Source organism: Dasypus novemcinctus, chromosome 4 (assembly GCF_030445035.2).
Source record: "Dasypus novemcinctus isolate mDasNov1 chromosome 4, mDasNov1.1.hap2, whole genome shotgun sequence".
In the NCBI taxonomy this organism is placed as follows: domain Eukaryota; kingdom Metazoa; phylum Chordata; class Mammalia; order Cingulata; family Dasypodidae; genus Dasypus; species Dasypus novemcinctus.
In genome coordinates, this window is record NC_080676.1 from 70,211,562 (window position 1) to 70,232,567 (window position 21,006).

The 21,006-nt window shown below is 34.5% G+C and overlaps 1 protein-coding gene across 9 annotated transcripts in view; it reads right to left on the bottom strand.

Moving 5' to 3' along the window:
• Positions 1–1,473: 1,473 nt before the first annotated feature.
• Positions 1,474–21,006, bottom strand: part of ATP13A3 (ATPase 13A3) — an 82,298-nt gene continuing 62,765 nt past the window's right edge. For 7 of the 9 annotated variants that reach the window (XM_058295561.1, XM_058295560.1, XM_058295559.2 and 4 more), the window contains 4 exons: positions 17,973–18,061; positions 13,060–13,140; positions 11,531–11,620; positions 1,474–4,958 (listed from right to left, as the gene is read on the bottom strand). In XM_058295561.1, coding sequence (XP_058151544.1) covers positions 4,761–4,958; positions 11,531–11,620; positions 13,060–13,140; positions 17,973–18,061 — 458 coding nt within the window. In that variant the 3' untranslated portion in view covers positions 1,474–4,760. Of the gene's footprint in view, positions 4,959–11,530; positions 11,760–13,059; positions 13,141–17,972; positions 18,062–21,006 lie in introns of all 9 variants that reach the window. The other 2 variants (XR_011648638.1, XM_058295558.2) reach the window with 2 other exon arrangements.

The following is a 21,006-nucleotide window of genomic DNA, read 5'->3' on the forward strand; positions in this document are numbered from 1 at the left end:
AGTAACAAACTGACTGAAATAATCTTCTAAATCATGCAGTCCTAACCTACAGGGAAGGGCCACTGCCCCTGCCAGGTATTGTAAGAGGTCTTGGTTCTGATCAAAGAAAGCAACACCAGAGTACAGAAGAGCTACCCTGGCAACTTGAGTCTATCACGCACAGGCACACCAAGTAACGGCCCCTTGCCCATGAAAACGCCAGGGAGAAAACATGATAGACGAGACTGGGAAAAAGCGCTGTGAAACAAGCAGAGTAAGACTGTGAGTCAAATTATGGTGAAGCTTCTTTGGCCTATTTCCCCAGCAAGACTCCAATCAGGACAGCTTTCAAGTTTTGTTCATTGAAAAGGGCAGAGTATCTGGTTGCCCAGGAAGGGAAATCTGGGTCTGGAAGTTGTAGGTAGGGGTGGAACACCATTAGTCCATCCACTGAGCCAGCTGTAGAGGTATTGAAATCTTAAGCAATGAAATTGAAGGCTCCAGTGCTGTTTTAAGTGGGGACTGCCACTTAAAGTCACAAAGCCCTGGCCTAAGGCGTTTGGAAATTTAAAAGCAAATGTTGGGAGCAGATGAAGCTTAATGGTTGAGTGCCTGCCTCCCTGTACGAGGCCATGAGTTCAAAATCTAGTACCTACTTAAAAAAAAAAAGGCGGGTATCTGCCTGGATGAGATTCATAGAAGATTCAGAGGCCAGGGTGTAGCAGGGCTGGGTAGGAATCTTTCTGAACTTAATGAATATGCACACCACCACACTTGAACTGGGACAGCCCCACTCAAACTCCTTAAACTTCCCTGTTCTTCCCTGCAACATACACTCAGAAAAAAGCAAGTGGCTCAGGAATGGAAAAGGAAGCCATAACCCCCACACCAGGCAGCAAGATGCATAAACTCAAACCCCTCCCCTCATCACAAAGGCCCAATGCAAATCCACCTTCTCTTAGTAGGACTTGCCTACTCATTAATTAGCTTGTTTCTCTCTCCTTGAAATAATTTTTCACTACCCAGTGTAGAGCTGGCTGGTTTTTCCATTTGTTTCATTTTTAGGAGGTACCGGGAAATGAACCCAGGACCATGTACATGGGAAGCAGGCACTCAACCACTTGAGCTGTTTCGCTCTCCTTGCAATGCTTTTTGCAACCATTATCTACCTATGTCACTTCATTACAAGCTTACCATGTCTTAGGGTGTTAGCTTTTGGCTTGATCCTCCCAACTATTAGATTATAAATCCTAGTCTTATATTTCACCATTTGCCACTGAGCTCCTAACACTAAACAATTGGTTCTACAATGTATCTGACTGATGGATTTCCACAGACATGATGTGAAATGTGTAATGTACTTATTTCCTTCAAAAACCCAAAGTCAAAAAGGAAACCAGGAAGACCTAACCAGGAAAGAAAATCCAGAGGGCAGCATTCACATAAGTAAAAAGCAAACAAATGTATAAAGTTACAGAAAAAAAAGAAATGTTATTTCATTCATTAAAAATTTTTATTTTGAATAGCATCAATCAAAAAAGATTTAGTAAGATTATTTACAGTGTTGAATGTACAATTATGAATGTATGCATTTTTTGACAATAGGGTACCATCCTTGAGCAGCAATATACTTTAAAAAATATAAAGATGCCATATCATTTCTAATATAAAGTTACTTTTAAAAAATCCACGGTTTAAGGAATTCACAAATCATACCAGGTAGTTAACTATTTTATTGAATGTGCACATAATTACCAAATTTTAATACATTAAAAATATGTGTAAATGCCCACAGACTGTACAAAAATTAACACCCCATTTTTGTTTAAAAGTTCCCACCCACCTCCCACCATAAATATACAAAACCTATCTTCAGATATGTCAAAACTGCATGCATGAAATTTTAGAATGCTTTCTAATGCTTGAATTTTGCTCTTCTCTGGATATTGCATCTATAGCTTTTTTTGGAACAGACAACATAAAACAGATTGGCATATTATCTACCATGCCTTTGAAACTGTGCAGTACTTTCGTAAACATGGGAAACAAAATAAAGACTGCAACAGTTCTGTTTAAATTCAAGTGCAGTTTGGAAAAGCTTTCAAATTTGAGGATTACAAAACTAATTTAAAAAGTATTTTGTTGTTGGCTTAGCCACTTCTATTCAAGCATTATTTGCAGCATTGCTTTACAGCAGTTGATGCTAGAAGATAAAAAACATATAGTTACCACTATTTATATTTGAGGGGGGAAAAAAAACAAACCTTTAAACAACCCTGAGGGAGACAGACATTAAAAATCTTATTTTTTATTTAAAAAGTTAAAAAGTTACATATCATTATTTAACAAATACTTTCCAGGACATTTATGTCCTTTAGTATGTGCATAAATAAAATTTAAATCAGCAATATTTATTAATCTTAATACATCAAAATAATATATGTACAGATTTTTTTAAAATTTAGGCTTGCATACACTCAAATAATTTAATGTGAAATTCAGAATCAAAATTACTATGCAGTGGTGACCTTCGCAGTAGAAGACTCACTCTATCTATGGCACTGAGTAGGACCCACACCTGGATTCACAGACATTCTTCAAACAACATTCTGGAAGCCACCAATTACAACTTAAAACAATCCTCCTTGTCTATATTTGAATCTAACTTCCTACAAATGCTTTTTCACCTACCTAAAATCCTCATTCCTTTGAATACAAAAGGGACAGATGAAATATAAAATGCTCATAGACTCTAAATGTTAAGGAAAAAAAAGGGTGTGTATGTGTGTGTTAAAAAATAGCTATTTATGGCCATGCTCTCAAAGATGTTAAATATAATTTCATAACTGGATTTTAAGCTGCTACTTAGCAATTACTTTAATAATATGCTTCAGTATTTAAACTAAAGAATAAAATTTACAATTCTGAAAAATCACTAAAAATAACACCTGTATATATTGAAATGAATACGGAAATTATGAAACAATCAAGAAAATAATTAACTATAGGAAACAGTGCTAATTCACAGCTCAAGAGGTCTAAGATGCATAGCTTCATAGAATCATTCATGGAACAGCTGTTTTTATCATCTAATGGCATGAGTATTATATTTTCTGATGGAAAACTTTGATGATTATTTTTTGTATGAATCATCAGTGGCAACAGCATTAACAGTGATCCTGAGTGTAACTGAAATTTTCCCACAGTTACCAAACACCAGCCCAGTCATTGCAGCATAAAGAATGAGAACCAGTTGGCTCTAATGTTCTGCATAACATTTGTTAAGTTACTTCTATATATCAGGAAAATAATGATCAGTTAGAAGTGGAAAGCACAACCATGCTACTGGCTTGGGAAGAACATAGGATAATTTCAAATTGTTTTTTAATTTTTAGCATCCATTCTACAGCAGTATTAGTTTTCTTGTGTTTATTATAACTGTGAGCTTTGCCAAACTGCTAGATCCTATGTATCAAGGCATTTTAAAGTTACTTTAATTTTGTTTACAATTTAAGCATTAACCAGGCAAAACAGAAAAGTATAAAATATTTTCCACATTTCTTTTGGCTCAATGAATGTCTACTCTTTATTTCCTGTTTTTTTTTCCTTCCAGAAATCCACTCAACCAAATATGCTCATTTATAAACACCTATATTGTCTGATCCAGAATAGGTACAATCTGACCTCTGGCGCCACCTAATGGCATAAGACAAAACTGCCACCAAGCTCACAATTGCTTTAAAAAACAATAGCATTCAAATCAGAAAATCCTTTTTTTTAAGTCTCATTATTCAAGGAGAGAAATACACTTCAAGGAGAGAAATACACCAAACCTTAAAAAATCTTAGAGGTAAAATGCTAAGAAACTGAAAAAAAAAATTTTAAATCTCATTATTATCCCAGGTCTTTAGGTAATTATTAAAGGTAGAAGTAAAGAAAATGTCATTTTGAATACTACAAAGCCATGGGGGAGGGGGAATATGAAGAGATATTAGAAAGAATTACACCTATTGCCAAAAGAAATATTCTATTTTTCCTTGTGAAAAGGATTCTATAACATTTAACTTAAGCAAATTATACTACTGACACCAGATATAGCACAAGATCCATTTAATAGCTTCGAGGGACATCAAGAAAGCAGTGAAGCACCTTGCTGATTAGAAAAATAGAACCCAGGCAGTTTATACAGAAAATATAAAACCTCAAGCGGAGATTACCTGAGTTGTTCTCTCAGCAACATCATATAAACTCACTCCTAACTCTAGGCTATCAAAGGGAACTGGTGTATATACATATAGAACTCTTTGGAAAATATATTGGAAAACAGGATTTCAACTTTAATGCTGGAGGCTAATTAACAGCCATTTTATCTGTATAATCACAAATTTAGGGCATGTATATAAATGCTGGCTCTTTCTAATAAAGGGGTTAGTCAAGCTTCAAAAACTAATGTCCACCAACCTACCAAACATCAATTTCTGCACTCAATATAGAGAGTATCATCGAGGCTAAGAATCAAAAAAATTCTACAAAGGAATAGGGTATTTAGGGTTTATAGGATGTTTACAGATTATTAATCTAACTGACAAGCCAATACCCCTTTTTGTTGTGTTGTGTTTTTAAAAAAATAACAACAACCCTCAAATCAACTTCTATAACCTAAAGATTAGAAAGGACATAAAGTGAAATGGGGCCATTCTGACACTCAGGATCAGAAAATCCTATAATTATGTTTTCCTGAATACTGCTATCAAGCACACCACTGAGGGACTGATTCATTGCTATGTTATGGTGATGATTTGACATGATCCATTCTCCTTAACTAAAACTTTAGCTTCTGTTGTTGTCTGAGGTTTTGGTGGCCATTCTGGATCAACCAACAGCTCCTGCGCCAGATACATGTACTTTGCCTTTGGTATCTTCTTTCTACAGCCCAGGACCCAGGACAAGCAGCATTTCCCCCACCTATCAACTGATTCCTAAGAAAAATAAAGAGAGAAAAAAATACCCTGTATGATTAAGGGTTTCTTATTTTAAACAAGTTTGCCAAAGCATAATAAACTGGCACAAAAAGTAACAGGAAATAACTTCTGAGTTCAACAAATAAGTCCACGTTAAAAAGTCAGCTTTCGATTATTTAGGGATAGATTTATTTTTAAGAGTAGATTTTTTATTAATGTAATTTACTTCATATATTTTTTAGTAGTGTCTACCTATCCTCTTGTGTACTAATAACTTTCAAAAATAATTTGTAGTTCTGGAATCCATGATTCTATAACATAAAACATCTAGTGTATTAAGAATAACTTCATTCAAAAAGAGAAAACATTTTTAATGTTTAATGAGGAACCCCTATTATTCTATCCAAACTACTTTTTGGTGCTTTTGCTCCTTGCAACTTAGCAACCTGATCATTTTTGGAAGAAAGCACCATAAAAATATTATTGTTACTGTTAATATTACTTTTCAAAAATTTAAGCTGAAGTAAATATTGTTAGGTCTAAATTAGAACTCAGATCACATTTAACACCAATCACATTTTTTTAAATTCACAAGCTCATGAATATGAAAACAATTTTATAATGATGGTTTCCCTTAGTGTTCCCCAAGTGGGGTTACATATAAAGGTATAAAGCAAACAATATTTCTTAATATTAATTAGGAAAAAGCCCTGTTGTCACTGAAATGATTCTAATCAATCCCAATGTTTTTAATAAATATGATCTTTGATAAATAGTTCTTAGAGAAGAAAGCAGAGTCCTTGGCTATTGTATAGAAATGTAAATTCAGTAAGAGGGCTGAAAGGTGTCTTCATAATTTGTCTTAAATTTTTGCCAATCAACACTAGCTCTAATCTTTTTGTTGTTGTTATTGTTATTTACCTCTAATCTTAATTGAAGTAATCTGAGAAAATAAAAGCCTAAGAACTGGAGGGATATTCTAATTTGTACACCCAAAATACTTTTATGATCAAGAAAAGCAAATTTGCTATAACAGTTATTTTGAAACATGTGTTTCTAAATTGATTAATGGAGAATGGCAAATACACTTTAAAACAAAACCTTGGAACCCTAATTAATTTTTCCCATCTTCAAAACTTTGAGGTGCGACTGTGGCAGCTCTCACAAAGTGGTAAACAATACCAGTACTTTTAACTAAAAGTCTATTTTATTTTACTTTGTCAACAAAACACAGTAAGCTACACTGCTACCAAAAATTTGTGTTAGATTCCAAGAAAAAATAAAATATTTAATATTATTCACCTTAGAAGCCCTCTTGTTTTGACATATGCTAAAAAGAGAGTTATTACCATCACTTTAAAATAAATCCACATATGTTAAATAAAATATTTAGTATCAGGACTCAAAGAGACTAGTTACAGGATGCTTCAGGTGATCCAAATAAAATGTTAGATAACAAATCCTTTTCAGTGTTTATAAGCACATATATAATAAACCTTAATATTTTATCTAAAATGACAGTTCATTACTTGTATCTTACTTTTTCCCAAAGAGTTTAAATTCTTCCATCTAATTGAGGAATGATTATTCCTAAATCAATCTGAAAGCTGTCACTTTTTATCTTATGGCAAGTAGCACTGTTAAAGGACCACAGAAAAAAGCTAATCTTGATTGCTAATTAAAAAAAAAATACAGAAACATAATAGGTCTTGTCTGCCCAGCTAAGTCTTGTCAGGCTATAGGGCAATGCTAAAGCAGGTTGAGTTCAGGACAGTTTGGAAAATCACAGGCAAGTGTATTCAAATTAAAGACAGACAGAGAGAGAGACACACACATAACACATCTAAATTTACTCTTCCCTAAGTGTAGAAAATGAGGCAAGCAATAAAATTAAAACTAACCTAATTGCAAAAAAAAAACACAACCGAATAGAATTCTTTTTACATTAAAGTGCATATTTTTTAAATCCTAACATCACTATTAAAAGCAGGGAACACTTTTCAAATTTTCTAAAAAAAAAAAGTTTACATCATGAGGAGCACTAAGCTCCCCCCGCCACCATAATTAGAAAGCTATTTTGTTCCTGTACCCTCACCTCCCCCAAATTTCACATATAAAAACTATACTTTATACATATAAAGGTTTACAAATACCCTCAAACACAAAATAATCCACTGGAAGAGAAAATAAAGGTGCTTCAGGTATGCTGGAATGAGAAATAAATCAGGGAGAGAAGATGGTGGCAAGGGGAGAAAGGGCAGCACTGTGCAACAAGAAGGAAATGGGATGAGGCATCACAGGGGCTGGAATGAGCACTTGGGTCTCCCCATAATATCTAGGGCATTATGTCCTTGAAGGAGGAGAACACAGTGGCTATAGCAATTGGAGCTTTTGGTTTGCTTCGAAAGGGCTGGATAAATATCAAAAAATACCCCTCAGAGAAAGCAGAGTCTACCATACTCCAGCAGAGAAACCAGAAAACCTTTCAAAAAGATCTATAGCTAAAAAGTTCTCCTGCTTTTCAGACCTTTGCAAGCTGCTCATTCTAGAACCCAAATGCCAGTTTACTCTTAGCAGTGTCTTTTAGGAAATGTTTTCCATGGGTTGCACATAAAATATAAAGCCGTGCTTATGAAAAAAGCACAGCTTTTTATCAAAAGTTTTCATAAAAGCCTTCTTCCAGACCAATTCTGAATATAAAACAAATACAAATAATCATAATTAACATTTTGTCTAAATAAGCTCAAATAATATTCTAAGTGTTACTAAGTTTACATATAACACTTGGATTTAAAAAAAAGAAGCAATTAGACACAAAACCTTATGCAGGATAAAATTATATGACAACACTGCCATAGAATTTCTAGCTTCACTCACGTTTGGAAACAAAGTGAAAACTGGTGATTCCAGTACCACATGTACTATTAAATGATCTCAGTTTACTAGGCGAAGGATAGGCATACTATTAGATGCTTCTAAAACATAGTTTCTACTAGCATAGCTATTCTCAAATAGGGGTACAGCTTTATAGAAAATCACAGATAATGGAGTCCCACCACTGAAGAAAATTTTGATTCAGTAGGTCTAAGATGGAGTTCAATGCATTTTTGATGAGTCTCCTAACTTGAAAACCTCTTGATTATTTTTGTTGGAGAATAAGTGTTAACATCTGAGGCTGTTAAAGAACTTCATAAGAAAAAAAAACCATACAGCTACATAAAAGTTTTGCTTTTATTATCTGAAAATGGTTTACTTAACCTGTTTTCAATTTGATTCAATAGACATTTATGGAGGTCACTGAGCATTGATAAGAAAAAGAACCACCATGGGAAATAAGTTATACTATATAAAAACCCTACTTCCTGTAACTAAATTATATTACTTGCATGAATGTTCAGCAGACCAATTATAATATAATGTCTAAAATGTTCACTGCTAAATAAAATGATTTCTAAAAGTCGATTTGGTCTTTAAAGACTATACGGAGGCTCTGAGGTATAGGAATATTACAGTCGTGGAACTAAGTAAAACTTACTTGAGTTCCAGTTCTAAAACTGTTTATCTATGAAAACTGGGATAGAGAGACTAACGATCTTCCTATCTATTAAGATTCCTCTAATGTTCAGAGAGAATGCATGCAAAATTTTCACACACTGTCTACCATTTAGTAGGGACTGATAAAGAGCACTTATTGTATGTCTCCATTTTGTTATATGGTTGTTGTATTAGTTTACATCTCTATGGCTCCATAAACAATGTATGTGAGGCAACCGGGCATAGTGGAAAAAACACTTCCCTTTAAACAGAAACCTTGGGTTCAATTCCCACCACTATCATTCATTAGATGCATAACTTTGACTAGACAACTGAATGCTGTTTCTTTATCTGTAAAATAAGAGTTAGAAATACCTTAAAATTGGGAAGATCCTGGCGATTATATTTAAATTTTCTATAAAATTTAACATTATACAAATTATAAGATTATACAACTATAGGGTTATATATATTTTTTCCTTCAGCAACAATGTTCTTTTGAAATGTGCTTTACAATGGAGAAACAAGGTTGTTTTTGCCAAACACTCTCCATCCAGTGATACGAATACATATGTTGCACAGTGCTTTGTGGACCACCAGATATTTTGTACATAGTTACGAGAGAATTCCAGGTGAAGTTACCGACTTCCCAAGTTGTCTTAAGGCCTGAAGCCTAATCCAAGGTCTCTAGTTTAAAAGCTTTCAACCTAACTCAGGGGTCCCTGGGACTACATGGTAAGGAAGGAAAAGAAGAATAGGGCTTTTCCTCCCACTACCATCAATATAGTCTGAGACCTCATGGGTTTAAAGTGCACAGAATGGGCAGAAGTAGAATGGGGGGCTGAGGGAAGAGCAGCCACAGACAGAAGTCCTAAGAACAAGTCAATCTCACCTTTATATTCTTTTTCACCTTACCACAGGGTTTCTCAACCTTACACTATTGACTTTTTAGACTGGAAAATTCTTTTGTCATTAAACATTACATTGTACACTGTAAGATGTTTAGTAGCATCAGTTGCTTCTACTCACTAGATGCCAGTAGCAATCCACACCTCCATCAAATTATGACAACCAAAAATAATGGCAGATATTTTTGTCAAATGTCCTCTGACAGTAAGGGGGAGAAATTAACCTTGATTGAGAAGCACAGCCTTTTGGTAATATGACTGCTAGATTCTCAAAGGGTAATAAACATGACCAGTAAAACCATAGTACACATAGAAGTATAAGAAGATGAAGGTATCACTCTATGTTAAAAGGTTATAAAAACTCTCTTTTCCAAAGCCACTATTTCTCAAAATGCTGCATTCTTAATCACGACCACAGAAAAGGAAGGCTAAAATTGTTTACTGACTGATTCTCAGAATCAGACAACACACAGAGCGTACTAGAGCCTGTCTACTCTGGACCACTCTCTACCTTCACTCTCTGCCCTGAACACTTTAGAGGTAGGAATTTACATTAGACCCACTCTTAAAAATAAGGAAAACAGATATTTATAAATTAAACTTTCTAAAAAATAGAGATCTTTAGCAAATGATAGAATTTTCTGCCCTTAATTTTGGTTGAAAAGTGAGGGAGGGACTTCCAATTCAAATACTTCAAGGAGCTCTACAATACCTATTTGGCTAAATCAGGATATAACTCCTCTTCAGAAGTATATTTCCTATTTTCAGCAATAGTCAGAGATCTCTTTGGAGAAGCTGAAAACTCAGTTTAAATATTTTCCTCTGCTCAGGCGTTTTGCCAATACAAATATTTAACCTGAGAACTCAGGGTATGAGCCAAAGTTAACTTCTTGAAGCAAGTGAGACAACCAAAAGAAAAAAAATACATATATATGGATGGGAAGATTTTGCTAACCTGGCGACCTTAGTTTACAGCTCTGATCCTAACCACTATTAGGAGCAATATTCATTAATGCTGCTCTGAGAGAAAAAGAAATGGAGGCTGATTCCAGACTCATCCTATCATTACAAAAACATCACTATTCATCAGAAAGCATTAGAAAAAGGAAATGGCATAAAGGACCTCTTATAAAGCAAACCTATAATATTACACAGGGGCATCAAGCCTGCTGGATTACCAAAATAAAGCTGACAAAGTCGCCAGTTAAGTAAAAGAAGGCTAAAAATAAGAGAGTGACCCAAGTCAGAAATACCAGGGGATCCTCTTCATCTCTGCAAGTTTTCTTGTGGTTTGAGGATTAGTGAAAGATTTAAAGTTCACATTTGTAAAGCACACTGCCCACTACAAACAGAAATGGTGGAGATAATGAAGGAGTCAGAGTTGATAAACTTTTAAGTTCTCTATACACAAAAGGCTGGCTCAGAGGTTTTTGATTCAATGTTATCAGTTTAAAAAATATCTAATATCTACTTTCTCCCATGAACTGTACTTCCCCCATCCTAACACAAGGAAATGAGTTTTATTCAGCTAGTTCTCTTTTTCATTTTTATGGAAGGTATCTTTCAAATAACGTTTTTAACGTATCCAGAAAGGCAAAAGTCCTAAACCATGGTTTGTACAAAAATAAGCAGTCTCTCAGAAAATGTTCTTATTGGTGAGATATATGTAGGAGTAATGCAAAAAAAGCCCCCCAAAATAAGGCACAGCAACTGACAACAAATCAGAAACAATTCCTCAAATTTTCCTCTTTGGGCTCTGATCCAAGAAGCAATGGTTCCCATTTGAAAACTGTTTTCATGACTCTCATTTAATTTCAAATGGGACTCATGAAAACTAAAAACATAGTATTTAAAGCATAATAATAGAAAATTAACTCTCATCTACAAGGACAAAATTAAGACCTTTATACACATAGAAGATTAGGATTGGAATGGAAAAGAGACTTATGAAATTTCTGAAGTCCTAAAAAGCCTGTAGCAGTGTTTGCCATGAATTTTCCAGGACTTCTTAAAAGAAATGAAATGGCAGGCATAGGGAAAACAGTTTAAGCAAACACACAACAGAATGCCACCCTACAGAATACAGCGCACACAACGCAAATTGCCTAGATACGCGTGCAGAATTGATAGTAAGTGCTGATTTCCAACCTGTGGTGGCTGTGTAGTGGTGAAGCGATATTCTCCTTGTTTGTCTCGACTGAACACAACTTTCCAAAGGACCATGTCAAGGAAGAAGTTCTGAGAGATATTCCAGTGAGTTAAGAATTAAAAAGGACTAAGTCATTCTTTATTAATGTGCACATTTTAAGTCTTACACAATGCTGCATACTTCGTGAAAAACATGACTTGGTTCATATACAGAGAATTTCAAACAATACTGCAAAAAGATCAAGAATAACAACAGGACTTTTGTAACATACGAATTATCACAAAAATCCCTAAGAAAATGGGGCTTCTGAATGTCCCATAAAATATGGCTTTTATAAGAATCCTCACGTTTTTCCCATATTAACAATGTTTATGAATTGAGGTCTTTTTTTTAAACACTGAGTTGTTATACTGAGTTAATATCTATAAATGAGTATGATTTCATCAGAGTTCAGAACAATTATTTTGATACCAAGAATAATCATTTAAGACAAGATCATGAAAGGAGTCCCTAAAAATTCTCTTTTAAAAAAATTTTATCTTACAATAAATAACATTTAAGTGAAATGATGAACTTGCACTGTAGAAAAAAAGAAAACTTTGAAACATAACATCTTGGGTGTGCTTTCTACTATCCATAAACAGCAAAAACACTTTCCATTGGGCAATTTAAGAAGGCCAGTAACATAATATTCATGATGCCCACTGTAGCCCAAATTTAAATACCAAGCCATCTTTTAGAAGGAAAACTAAAATTAAGCAAGATTTCTCTGTCTAGAACTATTATCATTAAAACATACACATGTCCCCACAAATTACCTTAATTTTAATTCAAAAGCCTGACCCATGAACTCCTACTTAAAATTCTTCCCTTTTGTTTCTTATTAATATTGCTAATGTAAGTGAATTAATTAATAAGACAAAAGTTTATTAATAAGCAGCAAAGGAGAACTTGCCAGCTCCTTCAAAAAGGAGCTGACCTAAAGGCAATCCTAATTGCCTTTACAATATGCAATGAATGAAGAGTACTTCAGATTCTTTGAAGGTCACTCAAAAGTAAATACCAAGGAAGAAGTTTCAGTAATCAATGCTGAGATTAGATAAGCCCATAATGGTCATTATTTTACACTTTCAATAAACTCTCATTATTATTAATATTCATTATATTTATGGGAAAAGCCTCCATTCTTGCCTTTCTTCCTGAAATGGGGAATGTTACAATACATCACAGGACATAAGTAGTACATATCCAGTCTGATCTCAGGGCCTCTTGTTCAACAGTATGTGGGCCGTAAGGGCACCAAACTTCTCTCCTTTCTACCAATCATTATCTTTTGCTACCTCACTGTGTGAGTGCAGCTAAGTCATATATCCCGTAATGTCAGGTCACCAAAAGTCAGAAGATAAGGCTAAATGAATTGGGCTAAAATGAAACTGAGAACCTTTGCCTGTCCTTTTCCTCCTACTCGCATTAAAACACCAAGAATAGCAAAACAGCAAAGTAGCATTTGATTATCTGAAATGCTTACCTCCACCACGATAGACACAAGGGCATTGACAAGAACAATGATAAGCATAATTATACGCCACTCATGCGGCACACATGTTAACTGTAAGACAAAAATGTGAAACTCAAAATTGTAGTATTATAGAACACAGTTGCTAATATAGCATTATATCATAATTTCCAATTTATTGAATTCCTATTATGTATCAAGCACATTCACACATTTCATCCACTTAATCCTCACAACAATGTCAATGTCACAGGGTATATATTATATCCACTTTTCAGAAGTAAAATCTCAAGAATATATATTAGGTGGCTGGGCTTCTATCAAACCCTATTTTCGCAGACTCAAAAGCCCATGTTCCACTAAATCATGAATTTCTAACAAATCTGTTTTTTTAAAAAGCAGTTTTATTGAGATATATTCACATACCATACAATTCATTCAAAGAGTACAGTCGATGGCTTTTAGTATAATCACAAGGTTGCACATTCATTGCCACAAAACATTTAGAATTTTATTATTCCAAAAAGTACACACCACTCAGCAGTCACCTCTCAATCCCTCTATCCTTCCCCAGTCCTACATAACCACTAATTTAATTGCATCTTTATAAATGGACTTATATTTAGGTTTTTTATAAAACGAATATACGATAGGTAGTACTGTCTGGTTTCTTTCGCTTAGCATAATGTTTGGTTGTTTGCTTGTTTGCCTGCTATTTAACATCTTACAACATTAACATACATTTGTTCAGTTTCAGAGAAAAATAGTCATGTATGCAATATTACCCACATTTCATATTTCACATGAGAGTTTACTATGCTATACAATCCCATGTTACATTTGTTACTTTTATTTTAGTAATTTACATGACCTTACACTTGCCCTTTCAACCACTGTCATACACATATAATAGCACTGCTAGTTACAAACACCATGGTGTGCTTTTCCCTTTTCTATTCATTTCCGAAGATCAACAAACAACCTTTTTACCAATTCTGCACAGATTAACCCCTCAGCTTTCCATTCTCTACTCTCATTCTATTTTCTGGTGACCTATATTCTAGTTATTATCTCCATGAGTTTACCCAATATATTTAGGTCATAATAGTGCATATAGTAATTGTCCTTTTGTGTCTGGCTTTTTTAAAAAAATCCTGTCTTTAAACAATGAGGCAGGTATCAAAGGTTTCACTTTAAAACCTGAGATTAATTTCTTAGGCTTAAAATAAAAGATCACCTTCATTCATTAATCCTTTTAGTCAGCAAATGTTCAGTGAGTACCTAAGATACTACATTACATGCCAGAAGTGACGTGAACTAATGTTTGAGAAAAAACACTATGACCTGAGTAAGAAAGATTTTAAAGGACTGCTACAGTGATCCAGGCAAGAGATGATGATAGCCTGAACTAGGTTAGTAACAAATGGGATTGGAGAAAGGACAGAAATACACATTCAGAATTGAAAAAAAAAAAAAACACCAAAGCAAGCTCGCAACCGACTGGCTATAAAAACAAATGAGGAGGAGGATAAACACACATACACATTTATTTCTGAATTGGATAAATGGTGGTACCGAGAAACAAGAAAGAAGCAAGGTTGAGGGAAAGCAGGATAAGCTCAGTTTTAGACATGCTAGATTTGACTGAACTGTTGGTAGACCACCCATGTAATCTTCAATATGTCAGTGGACTGCAGGTCTAAAGCTCAGTAATGAGAGTGAGTCTGAGGGTATAAAGTTGGGCATCTTCAACACACTGATGGCAAATGAAGCCATAACTATGGGGGAGATCACACAGGTATACAGAGTGAGAAAAAAGAAGAATGGAAATGTGAGGAATATTAACATTTACAAAACATGTGGAAGAAGCAGAATCACAATAGAGAATGACAATGAGGAGCCATACAGACAGTTAGGAAAAAATCTGGAGAAAAAGCATCACAAAACCCCAGGGAGGAATGTCTCAAGAATACTGCCATGTCAAATACTGCTGAAAAGTCAAGTAAGATTGAAAAAAATAAGAGACATTGGACTTCACAAGAGAGTTGTTAATGACCATGGCCAAGGGCAGTTTCAGTGGGGTGGCAAGGGCAAAAGTCAGACCAGTTGACAAATTGTGTGGGAGGTAAGTTGAGATTCGCACACTTCCAGGAAATGAGAGCGGAAGCTGTAAAGTGGAAGAAACCTGTGGCTGGAGAAAAATGTCAATGTGAAGAAGATGGTTTCTTCTTTTGCTTAAAGTGCTTATGTAAATCCCTCAATGAATCATGTGGGGAAATAGACACCCTCATACACTGTTGGTGAGACAATAAACTGGCAACCTCTTCAAAGTTCTGTAACAATATTTAGGAATGTTTAAATTTTAGATGTTCTTTGACTAATCAACTCCACTTTTATATATATATTCTATAAAATATGCATTTGTCCTTAATGTAGTGTGCAAGGATTTGCAATATAGCACTGTTTATAACACCAAAAACACTGGGAACAACCTATCAAGCAAAAGGGTACTGGTTAAATAAATTATGGAAAAATTCCTGCAATGAAATACTCATTGCATGGGACTCATATACCCAAACTTGTCAATGACATACAAGAAAGAAAAAGGAAAAGTCTGGTGTCACTCAACCACCTGGAGGCAAAAATCCTAAACAAAATGCAAACCAAATCCAGATATAAAAAGTAACTGTCATGACTTATTCTAGGAATTCAAAGTTAGATCAACATTTAAAAAGAGTATAAAACAAACATCCTATTCAATGCTAAAATACTAAAAAGCACTTCCTTTCAAGTCAGGAACAACAAAAGGATGCCTACTATCAGTACAACCAACATATTAAGGCATAAAAAATAAACAAAAAGTAGGATTGAAGTGCCAGAAAGAAAAAGGTTGTTATTATTCATACATGAAGGGTGTCTATACAGAAAACCCTAGAGAATCTACAAATTGTGAGAATAAAGTTTGACAAGGTTGCTGGATACAAGATGAATACCCAAAATAACAGCATTTGTATACATTAGCATAAAAGACTAGCTAGAAAATATAATTTGAAATAGATACTATCAGAGGAACAAAAAATATAAGAGCCCTAGGGACATATTTAATTAAAAATATCAAAAGAAAATTGTCAGACTTTGCTGAAAAATATTCAAGAAGACAAAGAGCTAGAAAGAGATATTGCTCATGGAAAGAGACTAAATCAATAATCCCCCAAATTTATTCATAAACTCAATTTAATTCTACCAAAAAATCCCCAGAGGATTTCCCCTGGTACTTGACATACTAGACTTAAAATGTATATGGAAGAGGAAAGGCTCAAGAATAATCAAAAAGATCATGATGAACAACAATGTAGGCTGGGGGATGGGAGTGTTACCCAACCATATATCAAAGTTTCTTGTAAAGCCATAGTAATTTGATCAATGTGGTACTGGCAAAGAGTAAAATAAAGAAAAATAAGGACAAAATATAGAGCCCCCAAACAGACCAACAGTCTCATATATGGTGACAAAGGGGAGAGATAACTTTGAAGATCAGCAGGAAAAGATGGACTATTCCACAAGTAATACAGAAATTAATTCCAGGTGGATTAAAGAATAAATGTGAAAGATGCCTATCTTTATACCCTTGAGAGAGACAAGTCTGTTGAATTTAGAAGAGCACAAAAAGCAATAAACATAAAGAAAAGAGTACATACTGAAAATTCTATTAGACTACAAGAGAGGAACCCTTTGTTCCTAGTGATAAAGTTGGAGGTCAGGGTGGGGAGGGAGAAGGAAAGGAGGAGACAAAGGATTATTTTTGTCACTGACACAGTTTAGAACTGCCAGCACATGGTGATATTAAAAAAGCAGATGGATTTTCAGTGGGCTTTATTTGTTTAAATTCTCTACAGTGGTGTTATTACCCATTATTACTTGTACCTAGAGCGAACTGTTTCCAGCCATTGCTTATATCCATACACTAAGAGACATAAAAAAAAAAAAACATTCATGGCAACACTGTTAATAGAGCAAAAGAAAACCCAAACATTTATAACAGAGAATGGAGAAATGAGTTATAGTATATTCCTACAATGGAATACTATATAGCAGTGAAAATGAAATATATGGATCAATCTTAGTAATTATATGGGGGGGAGGGCAAGTCACAGAAAAACAGGTAAGATAGTTTTCTGAACTATCTTTTATATATATATAAAAAGTATATTAAAAAAAACAAGGGAAAAAATAGTGGTTCCCTCGGGATTTTGAGAGCAAGTTGCCTTAATAATATTGGTAATGCTACATTTTTTTAGGTTGGGTAATGGATTCATGGATGTTCAATTTATTGCTATTATGCTTAATAACTTAAAGATGTGTATTCTTTTGTATGAATCAAATAGTCATTATTCATGAATTTAATGGAACAAAGAACTAAATGGACAGTGAAGATGAGGCAGCATGTATAGACTATTGAAGAAGTAAGTGGTAAAGGACAGAAGAGTAACAAGAGTTATCAGGATAAAAGTTGGGTATTTGAGGACCAAGGGACATATAATTTGTTTGTAGAAAGGTGAATATGGGACCAGAAGGAAGGACTGAAGAAACAATAAAAAGAAATCAGGTACAGGCAATAAAAACTGCTATTTTAATTATGTTCTTTATTTTTTAAGGGTATCTCTGGCTTAGCATAACTGCATCTTGGAAAATTTGGAAAGAAAGGATTCTTAAAAAAAAAGTAATATAAATAGTCTCTTTTCTCTGATAACATAAGAGCAGAGGAGAGGAAAATTTTAAGCCCTCTTATCACTTATAAGTCTCACTTGACTGTTAAAATTTCATCTACTACTAATATACCATTTGCTATTACTGTCTTACTATTACTCTCTCAGATACTACGGACTATCAGGCAACCAATAATAACTTATGCGCCTAAGCCTTACCTGAAGAACCTGCTCAACAGAGGCAACTGGATGCAACATGATGAATAATATGAAAACATATAAAATAATCACAGACAAAACAAAATAATCTGAAAAAGAAAGGAAAACAATTAAATTAGGAAGTTCCTTTAAATAACAGGTATACAATAACAACTGGTATATACAACTGCCAGTGCTAAATTGGGTTTTGAATACTTCTGCTTAAATATAAATTGATGAAATATAAAGTATGCCTCTAATCTTTTTCCTGGGGTATGAGACATTGTTCAGAGCCACTCAAAAGATTCATGTATGTTATGTAATGTTAGAGATATTTAAAGCCCACTAGCTTTAATCCTAAAAATATTTCAGAAAATAGCACTTATATAATAAGATGTGTACCTTTATAGACATTTATTTGTTTTCCCCTCAGATAGCTACTTTACACACAAATAAGAGACTATACTATGAATGACAAAATGAGAATATCATTTAAAACACACCAAATTGATAATTATTACTGATAGTAAAATCCAAACACTTATTTTCAATACTATGAATTCAGAATTCAGTATTATGTATGTTATATATCCTAAATAGAGGCTTTCTAACTTGAATTTAGATATTTTTCAGTTAGATGAATCCATTTTCTCATTGACTTCCTCTGTGAAAAATATTTCTACAGAAAAAAGCCTGAAAGCCCAAGCTTGAGTTGATCTAATCTTTGAAATAAGGGCTAACGCTATGGTGTGTTATGTTAGCTGGAAATGGGAAATTTCATCCGAAAGTACACTCTGTACCACTTTCCTCACTCAAAAATAATCTTGCTGAAGTGGATGTAGCTCAAGCACTTGGGCATCCGCTTACCACCTGGGTTCGGTTTCCAGTGTCTCTTAAAGAAGATGAGCAAGACAGTGAGCTAACTCAAAGGGCTGGCACAGCAAGCTGATGCAGAGAGATGACACAATGAGAAGACACAATGAGAGACACAACAAACAGAAAGCAGATGTGGCTCAAACAATCGGGGACCTCCCTCCCACATGGAGGTCGCAGGTTCGGTTTCCAGTGCCTCCTAAAAGAGGACCAGCAGACAGCAAGCGCAAACAATGAGGGGGAAAGGAATAAATAAAATAAATCTTAAAAAAAAAAAATCTCCCTGCTCATGGCCATTCTGTTAAGTATGTAAGCATATGCATACACATACATACATGTACTCAAGGATACCCTTGAATAATAAGCCATAAAAGTGGTTTGGAACTTTCCCAGCTATATTGATAGCCGCAAACATTTTTCCCTTTTTCTTCTGGTCTGGATAATTATTTATAAGTTTTTATTTGAGGATGACTTCAAACTTAAACTTCACTAAGACAGAGAGTAACCAAAACTTTATTATGAAGGCTTCAGGATTGGGTAAAACTAGTTAATAGCCTATTTTATGAACCATAAGCAAGTTCTAATAGTATTTTTAATGGGGGGGGAGTTGTAAATATAGACTCTGTTAATATGAGAGTTTAAAACTATAAGCATCTGATATTTTTGTTTTATAGAAAAGGACATCATACCTAGAAGCTTAGACTAAAAACTATAAAAACATTCATGCCAAAAGTGAAATTTTTTTCTATGAATCAATGACTCATCAGTGAAATAATTTAGAACCCACATTAGGTAAAAAGAAGTTTTTTCTAGATTTCTGTTTCAAACATTCTATAAACTGCAAACAGGAAATTTAATAGTCTATTCAATAAATGCAGCAACTGAAGTAACACATAGAAGTTGTATAGTCATTTAAATAGCTATTGTGGCAAGTTAAAGGAAAGGTATTTAGAAGATACTAGTTGAAAGTATACAAAAACACAAATGAAAAAAGACAATCGGAAAAAGGACAAAAAGAAATGGCAAGACTCTAAATGGCAGAGAGAGATATGGAGACAAAGTTTTATTTCAATATCAGTATTTTTCAAATCCTATTAACATTTTTACAATTTTAAGCAAAAATAGGTTTCTAGTGTTTCTCAAATTTTCATCTATGTCTCTCCCAAAGTAAGCCCTTTGATCCTACCTCTAAAAATCTATTGCCAAGATTTCCATGTGAAGGAGAAAATAAATAATTGAATCTTTCCCTTGTTTAGCTGGGGAAGAAAAGAAGGACTATCAGAGGGGTAGATGGCTTGAAGACTTATAAAGCCACACAAAATGAAAAGATCAGTAAGGACTTCAAACAAGAATGGTAAAAGCAGGTATTCATTTTAGAGAGGTATAAATTTCTAGCAGACTCTGCACTAAACTGGATCCCCTGGCAGTGTCAGTAATCCCTTAGTAATCCTATTAAAGTACAAACATTACCCTTCACCAGAATACAGCTTTCAAAACAAATTTATTACTAGAGTTGATAAGAGTATGTCCAAGAGACTTCAATCTTTGAGTTGTCCATGTACCAGCTGAGCCCTGAATCTCAACAGAGTTGCAACACCTACTCTCCAGCTCACTGGACTCATCCAGGACAACTAACTAGGAGATGATCATGGACAACCACCCCCCCAAGGAACAGAAAGTATACAAGTGCGAGCAAGAGAGCCTCATCCATCTGCCCTATGGGATCGAGGTTCCCTCTTAATTAGAGATGGAGTGGGCATCAACATCCCAGAATCCTCAGGATTGGGGAACGAACTACGGACCAGAGTAGACTTACTGATATTAATTTATATCATTGACATGGAGGAGGTAGTGGAGGTTTTGAAGTCAGGGAGAGAGAAAAACAGACATAATAAGAGGGCATTTTCAGGACTTGGGAATTGTCCTCAATGACACTGCAATGACAGATACAGGCCATTATATAACTTGCCATAACCTACCAAATTGTGCAGGAAGAGTGTAAACTACAATGTAAACTAACCCCTGCTTAGTGACAATGCTCCAGAATGTGTTCATCAATTGAAACGAATGTACCACATTAATGAAGGATGTAGGACACATGTACCACATTAATGTAGGAAAATGTGGGAGGTGTAGGGAGGAGGGCATATGGGAATTCCCTTTATTTTTTATGTAACATTTA